At 44.7% G+C, this 12,483-nt stretch overlaps 1 protein-coding gene across 1 annotated transcript; it reads left to right on the top strand.

Annotated features, from left to right (window-relative positions):
* The first annotated feature begins 4,063 nt into the window (after window positions 1–4,063).
* Window positions 4,064–9,762, top strand: LOC127330864 (putative F-box/FBD/LRR-repeat protein At5g56810). The gene is made up of 5 exons (XM_051356939.1): window positions 4,064–4,561; window positions 7,829–7,928; window positions 8,177–9,031; window positions 9,125–9,280; window positions 9,397–9,762. Coding segments are annotated over exons 1-5 (1,419 nt in total). The 5' UTR covers window positions 4,064–4,559; the 3' UTR covers window positions 9,703–9,762.
* Window positions 9,763–12,483: the final 2,721 nt, after the last annotated feature.

The raw sequence follows: 12,483 nt of genomic DNA on the forward strand, positions 1-12,483 counted from the left end.
TCGAAAGAAAAAGGCAAGTGACCAAATATCAGGTGCTAAAATTAATCCAAGAAAAGAAGCTTTTATTGTACATAGAGGATGACATGCGGGTCCCATTTTGCAGCAGCGGTATCAACGTTTCTTAGGCGGCATGAGATCGAAAGAAAAAGGCAAGTGACCAAATATCAGGAGCCAAAATTAATCCAAGAAAAAAACTTGATTGCACATAGAGGATGACATGCGGGTCCTATTTTGCAGCAGCGGTATCAACGTTTCAGAGGCGGCATGAGATCGAAAGAAAAAGGCAAGTGACCAAATATCAGGAGCCAAAATAACTCCAAGAAAAGAAACTCGATTGTACATAGAGGATGACATGCGGGTCCCATTTTGCAGCAGCGGTCTCAATGTTTGAAAGGTGGCATGAGATCGAAAGAAAAAGGCAAGTGACCAAATATTAGGAGTCAAAATTAATCCAAGAAAATAAACTTTTATTGTACATAGAGGATGACATGCGGGTCCCATTTTACAGCAGGGGTCTCAACGTTTCCAAGGCTGCACGGGATCAAAAGAAAAAGGAAGTAGCCAGAAATCAGGGGGTCAAAAAACAATCCAGGAAAAGAAACTTTTATTGTACATAGAGGATGACATGCGGGTCCCTTTTTGCAGCAGTGGTCTCAACGTTTCAAAGGCGGCATAAGATCGAAAGAAAAAGGCAAGTGACCAAATATCAGGAGCCAAAAAAAATCCAAGAAAAGAAACTTGATTGTACATAGAGGATGACATGCGGGTCCCATTTTGCAGCAGCGGTCTCAACGTTTCCAAGGCGGCACGGGATCAAAAGAAAAAGGAAGTAGCCAGAAATCAGGGGGTCAAAAAAATCCAAGAAAAGAAACTTGATTGTACATAGAGGATGACATGCGGGTCCCATTTTGCAACAGCGGTCTCAACGTTTCCAAAGGCGGCACGGGATCAAAAGAAAAAGGAAGTAGTCAGAAATCAGGGGGTCAAAAAAAATCCAACAAAAGAAACTTGATTGTACATAGAGGATGACATGCGGGTCCCATTTTGCAGCAGCGGTCTCAACGTTTCAAAGGTGGCACGGGATCGAAAGAAAAAGGAAGTAGCCGGAATTCAGAGGGTCAAAAAAAAATCCAAGAAAAGGAACTTGATTGTACATAGAGGATGACATGCGGGTCCCATTTTGCACCAGCGGTCTCAACGTTTCCAAAGGCGGCACGGGATCAAAACAAAAAGGAAGTAGCCAGAAATTAGGGGGTCAAAAAAAATCCAAGAAAAGAAACTTGATTGTACATAGAGGATGACATGTGGGTCCCATTTTGCAGCAGCGGTCTCAACGTTTCCAAGGCGGCACGGGATCAAAAGAAAAAGGAAGTAGCCAGAAATCAGGGGGTCAAAAAAATCCAAGAAAAGAAAGAATTTTCGTTCATAGAGGATGACATGCGAGACCCATGATCCTGCATCGTAAATGGCTCGATCGGAGAGCGTTGAACGAGATGGCGTGATCGAGAAAAAAACAATGCTAGAGAGGCTGCCATCTGGGCCCTACATCCCTGGGCGGTGCGGATTTGCGTTGACTGGGCCGGCGCACCCGAGAATTCATCATGCACCACGTCCCGGGCCACCATACGCGATGTTTTCCACGTTTTCGTCGGGCTAGGTGGCCTCAAAAACGAGAAAAAAAAAGTTTTGACATGCACCACGGAGACAGCAAAAATCGTCGGCCATGGTGCATCAGCAACCACAGCGGGACTTTAACTTCGTCGGCTATGGCAACTTTTCTTGTAGTGACGAGCCTCCGCCTCCATCACCATCTACACCAATACAGAAGAGGAAGAGGAGGCTAGGATCTTGAAGGGCAACGCATCGATCTCCATCATCAACACCGTCATCAACGTCTTCACCACGATCCCCTTTGTCTACTTGGTTGTGATCCGAACTCTATTAGGATTTGCACTTGTATGCAATTGTACCTTCATATTCAATCCATATTATTGCTATGATGTTGATCCTTTTCATGTTTGAGTAGTTCATTTGTTCTTGAGGAGATATGGAGAAACCCTAGTAATATTATGATGTGAAATAAAGATGTTTTATACCTTTGATCTATGAATATGTGTTAGTTTTCTCTCTTGATATTACATATTTTGCACCATGTAATATATGCCTTATGGTCTTGAGAGGGAACTACCCTTAGACGTGTGGTAGAGTGAATGGTGGGAAGTGACATTAACGTATCGGCGCTTTAACACATGGATGAGGGGGATAAGGAGGGATTCACTAAGCTCATATCGATAACCATAGGAAAACCCTTAATAGCAATAGTCAATATGTAGCTTGCAGAAGACTAGCTGCCGTGGTTATTTAGAGATGCGATGACCGATGGCTTTCTGGGCGCATCTTATTATGGAGCTCTCCCAACACATAGCTTGGCAAAGATATAGTTCATTCTAATCATAAGTAATAGCAATACTAGTGGTGGAATCTACACTTTGGGAACCCCTCAACCATATCACAAACACGCTCCCTTGCTTTAGTTTACTTTTATAATTAATCCATGAGTGAGTGATTGATCTGGTTCTAGGTCGAGGTATGAGCTAGTGGGCTAAGCTAGAATGTATGGTGACCTAGTATTTATGTACATGAGTTACAAAGATGAGTTCACGAGACCCTTTGACCCGAAAATGTACACATGTAAGAATTATGCATAGTACACGTTGTGGCATGGCCTGGTAATCAAATGGGCAATATTTATTTGTCTACGGAATCTGTTGTAAATAACGGATCACACATATATTCGCCCATCTAGTACTAGCAAGACCGAAGCCTAGAAACCACCTCTCATTCCATTCAATCTTATAGCTACAATACTTTTTAGTTTACTTTGTTCTTGTTTAGTTCTTTATTAATAGTTACTTCAAACCACCCTCAAATCATTACCATCTTAGCACCTTATAGTATAGGCTATTTCCGAACCACGGTTTGGATGCGAACGTGGCTACGCCTGACAACGCAGTTGCGGGGTTGTGTTTATTGCCATTTGCAAAGCTCCTTTGGGACGGACTTTCTAATAAATAGTTGCTGCTACAAGTACTGCAATAACCCTGTTTGGACGCAGGAACCCAGTCATCATTGGTGTTTTGGGTGATCTGGTGTTGGGATGAGGATGCTTGTGTGGTGGCTACGAGTGGCAGTGTCATGGTGGTCATGGGGGCATTTTGCCGAACACCTGGTGGGTGCGGGAGCTGTTCTGGTGTTAGTTTGCCAAGGTTGGGTGGGAATGGTGGTGGAATTGTTGGTGGCATAGGAGCTGGTATGGAGAGTTCGATGATGGGGGAAAGGGCATGGATTGGGAGTGGCGGGGGAGTGGAAAAGGGCCGGTTTTGCGCCGTAGGCGGTGGCTCTGCGGTGGTGCTATTGTTTGGTGAGGATAAGCGGGACATGTTAGTAGCCATAGCAGACATCATTGCGGTGAGGTTGGACATGTCACCTTGGAGTGTAGCGAGGGCGGCAACGGACTCGGCCTGGTGGCGTGCGAGCACGGCCGTTGAGCTAGCTTGATGGTGGTCCAGGCGACGACTGATGCTGCGGACCTCGCGTGGGAGCTTCGCGTGCACCTGTTCTTCGTCGACGTCCTCATCCGCCGTGACCGGCGTCGACTTGACGGAGTGGTCGCGCGACTGCGAGCGCGACTGCGTGGTGGAAGGCATGGTCGAACAGGGAGGGAGGGCGCGTGCCCCCAGATCCGATGGTTTGGGAACTCCGATTGGGTGGTGGCTGTGGTGGTAGGGAGGGAGGGGAAGGAGAAGAGTGGAATCGATTTCTGGCTCTGATACCACCTATCAGGACCCCGGTGGATACCTGATTGTTGTTGACAGAGAAAAGAGGGAAACTGGAGCTCTCGGGATCAGAACTTGATACTAAAAACTGGAATGTAAATTGGACAAAAAATAATTAGGGTTTTGATTGCTTGATCCACCCAGCCTCCACACTCGTCCTTTATATCGAAGGATCGAGCTCTAGCAAGTTTACATCATTACCCTTGTTTCAAACTGAGATACAGGATTTAAAGTTCTTGTCCTAAACAGTAAATATGCTACTGGATAGTTTTTGGTCCGTTGGATCTCACCAACCCAGTGAGCCTGCATCTTGATCATTGCCCTTGTTGCTGGTTCTTGAACAGGTAACTGAAAGTGTAGCCGGCCTGGCGATGCATCTTCAGTCAGTATCCTGACACTCCAGCGGTCCATCCGTTCTCCGCCCACCTCTAGCAGCAGCACCTCCGGTATCCTGCTCCCGGACCTGACCTGGGGACCTGTTGTGCCAGAAAAATCAATCACCAAGGAAAAACAAAACGAATCATTCCTCCACAAAGGGCCGGCCCAAACCGAGAAGACGCTGGAATCGGCAGATTTTGGGAAGGAAGACGATCAGGGTCGCCAACTGACGCCGTGGCCTTCCAACACCGCCGCCCCTTCCCTCTCTTCACATCCCAGCGCCGGTGCGCCGGCCGCGTTAGTCCCTGCCCCGCCGGTGGCTTCTTCCCCGTCTGCGCCTGAACGATGTGAGTGTCGCGGCCTCTTTATCCCCTTGTTTTTCTTTTCTTTTGCTTTTTATTGATCTGTTAATTCTAGATATCACCGAAACGTGCTTGTTCACTGGTTCCTTCACATGATGTTCGAATTCTCTTTTGTATGATTTCCTAAAACGGATATGTTCTTCCGTCTGTATCATCTACTATTATAGCTTTTAAATTTAATATTCTCTCCGTGCCGCAAAAAGATGTCTTAGATTTGTTTAAATTGGATGTACCTAGATGCATCCGAATTTGTACAAAGTTGAGACATCTTTTGCGAGACGAGGGAGTAGTAAGTCCGGTTATCGTATCATTGCATCAACATACTATCAAATTTTGTTTTTACTAATAGAATATGTATATGTATTAATAATTACTAGTAACTGGGGAGACTCCTGATTGTAGCACCTGCCTCCGCCATTGAGTGCACATACGAATAAATGGACTGATGCAGTTTTTATATTTCCTACTAAAAGGCATGATAATTTCCTCCACGGGTACGTATCCTTCAAGAGAAAAACGCCAGTGTTTGATAAGGTTAAGTATGAGCAAATCATCAGATTTTCTACCGTCCTCTCTAACCATGAATCTACCTGATATAGACTCTATTAAGCAGCAAAAATTATAACCCAGCATTTATTTCTCTCCAGTGGGTTTGTTACAAAAGTGAGCAAACATTTTGACGAAGAAAACATCAAGTTCAAGACACTAACGAGCTAACTGTTTTTCCAACCAGCGACAGTAGCAGTAATACCACTTCCTAAAATAGGGAATTGTTTTTTATAAATGATGGACGATTTCATGGAAAATACTATTTGTGATCAGTTTGTATGACCATAGAACCGCGAGAGAAGCCCCCACGGTATTTTTATATTAACTATTGCAAAACACAAGTCTAAATTTGAGAGGATCAACCCATTACAACAGAAAAAAAAAAGTACAAAGCTAAGCACAATCTAGCGAAGTTTCGAGGGCTTGCTTTTTGCTAGGCTCAAGTCTATATAAGAATATACTACTGTCCTTCTTAAAAAGGATTTTCCATCTCCTGAAACTAGGTGATCTTTGCTCAAGTATGAAGCCATTCCTTTCCTTTTCTTCCTAGGCCATTTGCTTGGTATATCCATTCATCACTATTGTTCCTGGCCTGTGTATTTTGCCTTAGTTCATCTAGCAAGCCCCTCTCCTCATGAGCCTGCTTTGATAATGTAAACAAGAATAATGATGCCAGTTTCTAAGTACGTAGTGCCTTGTGTAAAGAGAGATCCTGATCCAAAGCAAAGCAAAGGAATAAATTCTCTCATGCTCTAAAGCCAACACTTCACCTCCTGACCATTTATCTTTCCAAATAGCATAGATTTTCCATCCTGTCTTTCAGATGCCAGTAACAACAAGATGCACTATGCATATCAGAGAAGTCATTTCACAATAAAAGCAACTTTGTTTAGGAAGATACAGTAAAGAGATCTGCTACAGGACTGACTCTAGCTTTGCTTGACTAACTGAGCAGGCTCAGGTTGTATTCTTTACTCATAACACTTAAGAGAAGCAAGATATATGCAGCTGAACATTAATCTATTCAAGGTTTAAGATATTGACAGATACAAAATATGGACATCAAGTGCCATCATCAATGAGTAGAGAAAGAAACATCTAATCAACTTATGGAGTAAATATAACTGAAAAGAAAACTACAAAGAAGTATCTGCAGAAAGCTATAAACTCATCCATGTATAGATAAAACTGAATAAGATGTCAAGCTAATACTGAAACTGTTGGAACATAGTAGATTCATTGAGGGGAATGTTACTTATGAGTTATCAGGAGAACATGTGGAGGACAACTGGGTGGATCGAAACTGAAGCACATGGGGATAAAAATAAAACTGCATAAACCCAGACAATTTAGGCGAGTGCTGTAAACCTATATAACATAACTAAGGATCCTCTCCTGCAGTGCACTACCCTTATTTGCAAAGTTCTCTCAATTGATTTGTAGGATTTTCATGCGTAATTCTTCTGTAATAAAGTCATAAGCATATCACTTTTGTTGCAGATAGCAGTTACTGTAATTTGATCTGCACAGCTGTTACTATAATTAAACCTATATCACTCACATGAAAGATAATTCTAGACATCAGAAAGAGATAAATATATATACACTCAAATGAAAGGACATGCTACTATTGTCACTTCCGTAATTATTATGCAAGCATGAAATCAATCCCACTCGTGAATTAATAGATGCATTGTTCTAAGCAGAAGGTACTTAGAGTTGCAAAACTAATGCTTGTTACTAGCCTAAAATATGACCTTACATCCCAGATGAGAGATGGAAGCAAACCTCATACAGGAAACATGGAACCAATTAGGATTCTCTTTTAATGTCAGATTATAGTTTGAGTTCAGTTTCCATGACACACCACGTCTCATGGACTGCTAGACAGATCTATTGCAGTCAAACATGGATATTTGACTTCAATGAGACATCAAAGAATTTCCAAATAACCTCTACTCTAAAATGACTTTCTAATTCAGTTTCTAAGCAATCACTTTCTTCCCTGGCTGAACCACAGCTCAAGGAGGTGGCTGTCTAGGAAGCACACGTACCTGGACAAGGGAGCCTTCTGCTCCCGCTGCCATGTGAGGCCCAATGGGCAATATGCTCTCGTCGCCATGCGCCTCTTAGCTTGTGTTGGCGAGCCTCTGTCCCGAGCTGTCCCCACCTGCTTCCTTCCTCCTTGCACCGCCTTCCTTAAGCTTGTGTGCGAAAAAAACAGGTGCATTCAACATTAAGATTTCCACTATAATCAGTGGGAAGAAGCAGTGGAGCAGCATCAAGGGGATGAGCAGCGTGGTGGCACGCAGCAGTGCGAGGTGCTGCAGAGTGGCCATGCCCCTAATCGAGGGCGCATCAGTATGGGGGCTGTGTATGGGGGATGAGCAGGAGGTTACCATCGTAGAAGGGCCACAATGTAGTTCATCACCATTGTCGAAGTCTGCTGGAGGTTGCTGGCCCCACAGCCAGTGGGAGCTGTGGGAGGACTAGGATGAAGATGGGACGAAATTTCATAGCTGCCGTGAATCTCTTTATTTTCTACTAGAAGTGGCCCAGTTAGAAATAATGAGACGAAACAAGTTAATTCCCAATCTTTGCAGGCAATGCGTAGATCGTGGATAGCCCCATCTAGAGACACCGCTTTCTTTGGCCCTTATTAGGTTTTATATGTAATTCTAAAAATTCATGAGTTCGTTTCAGGGTGGCTAACCAAAGAAAGAGACACCACTACAAAAGTTCGCTCAGAGCTGCAACTAGAAGGAAAAAATCAAGAAACAATTCACTCCATGATCTACCTGAGGTAATATAAATTTTTATTATTGTTTGTAGTTTACTATCCAGTACTGTGCAAGCTGTTTCCGTTTGTTGCCACCCATGATATGTTATTGTAGATAACAGTGACTATGGGCCTCTAGCATTTGGAGATAATTTGACAAAAAGAGAATGTATACACTGCCTGTATGAACCTGAAAGGATGACATTATGTGGGTGTACTTAGGTGGATAATGGTGATTTTGCAAACTTACATTGTTGATTTTATTTTTATAGGAAATTTTACAGATAATAATATCACAACTAACATTGAAAGATGCCGCACGGATGAGCATGCTGTCCAGGATGTGCAAAAGGTTATGGAACTGTCATTCTTACCTGAGCTTTGATGCTGCCATGGTAACAAACTCCTGTTCTAAAAGAGACAAGGAGAGCAGAAGCAGCCAGGAGAAAAAGTTTATTGATATCGTCAATACTGTGTTACGCTGTCATGATGGTACAAACTTAAAGCAGTTTAAAGTAGCATTTGAACTCCGTGAACAACACAGTTGTTCTCTTGACAACTGGATTGGATTTGCGGTTTCTTCACATGCAAGTGAGATTGTGCTTGATCTTGATCCAAAATCGCCACGTACAGCCCAAGATGCTTATGATTTCCCGTTTCATCTTTTTCAAAGTGAAAACAGTATCCAATCTGTCTGGGTCAAATGTGTTTCTTTAAAGCCACCTCATGACTTTTCTGGATTCAGAAAGCTCACGAAGTTCACAATTAGTTCAGTGCATATCCTGGAAGATATTGGGAACTTGCTCTCAAATTGTTGTGCTCTCAAGTGGCTGAACATCATTTGTTGCAACTTTGGAAAGTTAAAGCTGCATGGCACATTTTACCGCCTGCTACATTTTTGTGTTATATATTCAGAGGTGCAAGCAATCGAGTTACATGCCATAGATCTGTTGACTTTTAAATACGTGGGGACTCCACTACCTATTGTGTTTTATGAATCTCCAAAGCTAAAAGTGGCGAATATTAAGTTGTCCCCATATTATGACTTTGGCTATGTCTGTAGTGGGCTCCCTACAACGTTGCCTTGTCTGGAGGAGTTATACATGGATGTGCGATTAAAAGCAGAGGTTTGTTGTCTGCCTACCAAATGTTTATAACAGTTGGTCTGTGCATTTCTGTTTTCAGGTTATTCTTACTACACTCACATGACAATACTTCAGGCACCAGAGTATGCTATAAGTCAAGTCAAGTTTAATTATTTAAGACATGTGAACTGCACGGTGTATATATCTGGGCATCCAAATTATACAGGAGGAATACTTGGGTTAACTTCTATTTTGAAGGTTGCTCCCGTTCTTGAGAAATTGGATTTGCATGTGAGTACTTATTATATTTCTCTTGTACCTATTACATGTGTTATTTGGTTGTCTAGTTTATATTTTCCTTGAGCCATCTCTTACTATGACAAACTCTGTATTTTTGGGCTACACAGATGGATGCTTGTATGTATCCAGATTACATTTTTGAACCGATTGGAGATCCTCCCTCGAGCCCTCACAATCATTTAAAGGTCGTGCGCGCAACAGGATTTATTGGTTTTGAGGGTCAAATTCGGCTTGCCCTCTATATTCTCCAGAATGCAAGGTCGCTCCAATCGATGATGATCGACCCACTGAGTCTTCGTCATGCTAGATCAAGGGAAGACGTGAAGAATTCAATTTATGTCCAGATTGGTGGAGAGATTGTTCATAAGTTTCTCGACCTTGAGAAATACCGTGATGTGTTAACTATATTATGATTGTAACCATAAGCCAGGCTAGCTAGCTAGCTAGCTATAACGTTGAATTTGAGATTTTATGTTGAATATGTAACGAAAGTTAAATAATTTTTTTGAAATTTATGTTGAATTTGAGATTTCCTATAAGGTTCTTTGGAGCACGCGCGCGGCTGGAAGCGATCTGTCGAGCTCCTGTTTGAGAGACAGCCGCTGGAGATGAAATGGAAGAAGAGGGCTTAAAAAAGGAGACGCTCTAACACGTGAGGCTGCCTCGTAGTTGCCTGCATGTGTTTGCCGTAGATAAAGTGATGAACTAGGGAGTTGTTCCTGTATTTATTTGGCTTCACACTTACTAGAGTCCACCGCGCGCGGTTCCGTGACATATTTCCCGCCAGAAATGGTGACGTTAATGAAAAGATACGAAAGGCAGGAAAACTGTGACAGCGTGCACATTGCGTGGCAGCAAAACCGAACAACAGCAGCGGATAGCAGTGGCGTGGCGGCAGGGAGACGAGCACGACGTCGGACAATCAGATCTGCAGATGTTAGCATCGATCTCCTCTGCTTTTTTGAAGCAACCGCAAGCATATGCTTGCCCGCCCCAAGCATGCGTGCCCGCGACTCAGTCACCGGACACCCGACTCCCGCGGAGCAGAGCAAAAAAGAGGGACTCGCCGCGCGCGCGCCTCCTAAGTCCTAACCAACCAACCACCCTCGCCGTGCCGAGAAGGGCAACCCGTCCAGACCACGGCACGGCACGCGCGATCCCCTTCGCCGCTTTAACCGGGCTTACGCACGGAGGCACGGGCAATGCGGCCGGCCGCCACCCACGGCGATGGGTCTCTTTGACGGCCTCTTCTCACGCCGGCGCGACGACGGCAGCATCAGCACGGACATCGTGGCACCGGCACCGGCGGTCATGGACGACGCGGCGGCGGCGTCGTCTTCGTCGTCGTCGCAGCACTATGGCATCCCTCCCCTCTCGCCCACCGCCGCATCCGTCGTCCACCGATGCGCGCGGTCCGTATTCCTTCTCTCTCTCAATCAAACTTTACTGACCGTTACGGGGATTATCGTAACTGACTGCTCGAGCACTTGTGTGGCAGGATCGCGGGCGTGCCGGTGGAGCAGCTGGTGCGGCGGTGCGAGCCGGAGCAGGCAGAGCAGCCATCCCCGCCCACGACACACCCAAAGCAGAGGGCGCAGCAGCAGGATGAAGCCGACCCAGAGTGCCCGTCCACGGAGTTGCCGATACCGCCGGAGTCACCATACGAGTTTGAGGGACCAAATCTGCCCAGTTTTGTGTTTTGTGTTTCTAGACAGTACTTTACATCTCAGTTTAAGGGACCAAACGTTGAATATATAAGCAAATATCCATATGAAATAATCCGTACAAGTAATTGATAAATTATGACTATAAAAATAATAAATAAACTAATCGTGCAGACTAGTAAGGTAGATGAACAGATCATATCTAAATAAAACAAACCGATCGCATCTACCATAGAAACTAGAAAAAGAAACTCTAACAGAAACTGAAAGAGAAACGACAAGATCACGTACTTCGCAGCAGCTTCGTTGTCGCCCATGTTGAGGTTGCCGAAGAAGTCGCTGAGGTCCGGGAAGAAGTTGTCGGTGTGGAGGAACTCGTCATCCGATAACGACGTCGTGATACCAGTAGTCGCGCCGGAGCGCTCCCCAAAAACCTGATTGCCCCTCACCCGTACAGGTTCACGAGAGGCATGGTTCCGGAGGCCTACTGTCCCGGCAGTCGGTGCACGCCGACGGACGGGATGAGGAAGATGAAGGCGGCGGCGCAATGAACTGGAAACAGGTAGTCGCGTATGCGTCTCCGAGCGGCTGCTAGGGTTGCGCAGGGTCTTATGTAGTGCAGTTCGGGAAGGTCGTGGGGCGCGTCCCACGTCCGAGTCGGCACAGCCACGATCCAGAAAAACCGGAAGGCAAAACGGATGTGTTAACGTCCGTTAATGACTCGTAATTGATTACACAATTAATTTCCAAACAGCAAAAAGATAAGCTCGACTCAGCGAGATTCCCGCAACCCGCGTCGTGACGAGGCGAGGCGGGCGGCGGAGGAGGAGGAGTGCGCGAGGGCTCTCTCTTTTCTCACTCACTTACTAGGACTAGAACAGCCCACCTTATATACCACTCCAACTCTCTCCCAACTAGCAATGTGGGACTAAACTTTAGCCCCCACTAGTGCTGTCACTGATTTTTGGAATGGGCCATGTGAGTTTCAGAATTTGATAATGGGTCGTGGGCCAAAGACCAAATACCCAAAAATTCCAGCAATCCCCCACAAACTCTCATTGGCACATCTCATCAATAAGTTTCCAGAGCATTGTTTTATATACCGGTATGTCGTGGAGACTGTTAAGTTGAACTTCCACTTAAAGCTTCATATTACACTAGATTGCAACTTGGATAGTGGACTATGCCATGAACTACAAGTTTTCTGCGCACTAGCTTCATACAAAGCCTAGACCGATACTAGGCTGCCGCGAGGCTTCCTCACGGTTTGGAGCTTATACGTCATACTCCAGGGCCTTTCATGAGTTTACTAGAGAGCACCCAACTCTCATAGATTGCGACGTTTAACAATCAGACTCATATAGGTGTGTTCTTCAAAAGATGTTCTGCAGGACAACATCTCTGCTAAAATAAGCCACTTAGAACACATTAAGATAATTATCAACCTGCCATGCAGATTAGGAGAATATTGCATCTTACGGAGTGGTAAAATTGCTATAGCGATATATACTCTCCTCCCAGCTGACCAGC

Source organism: Lolium perenne, chromosome 2 (genome assembly GCF_019359855.2).
Source record: "Lolium perenne isolate Kyuss_39 chromosome 2, Kyuss_2.0, whole genome shotgun sequence".
NCBI classification, from domain to species: Eukaryota; Viridiplantae; Streptophyta; class Magnoliopsida; order Poales; family Poaceae; genus Lolium; species Lolium perenne.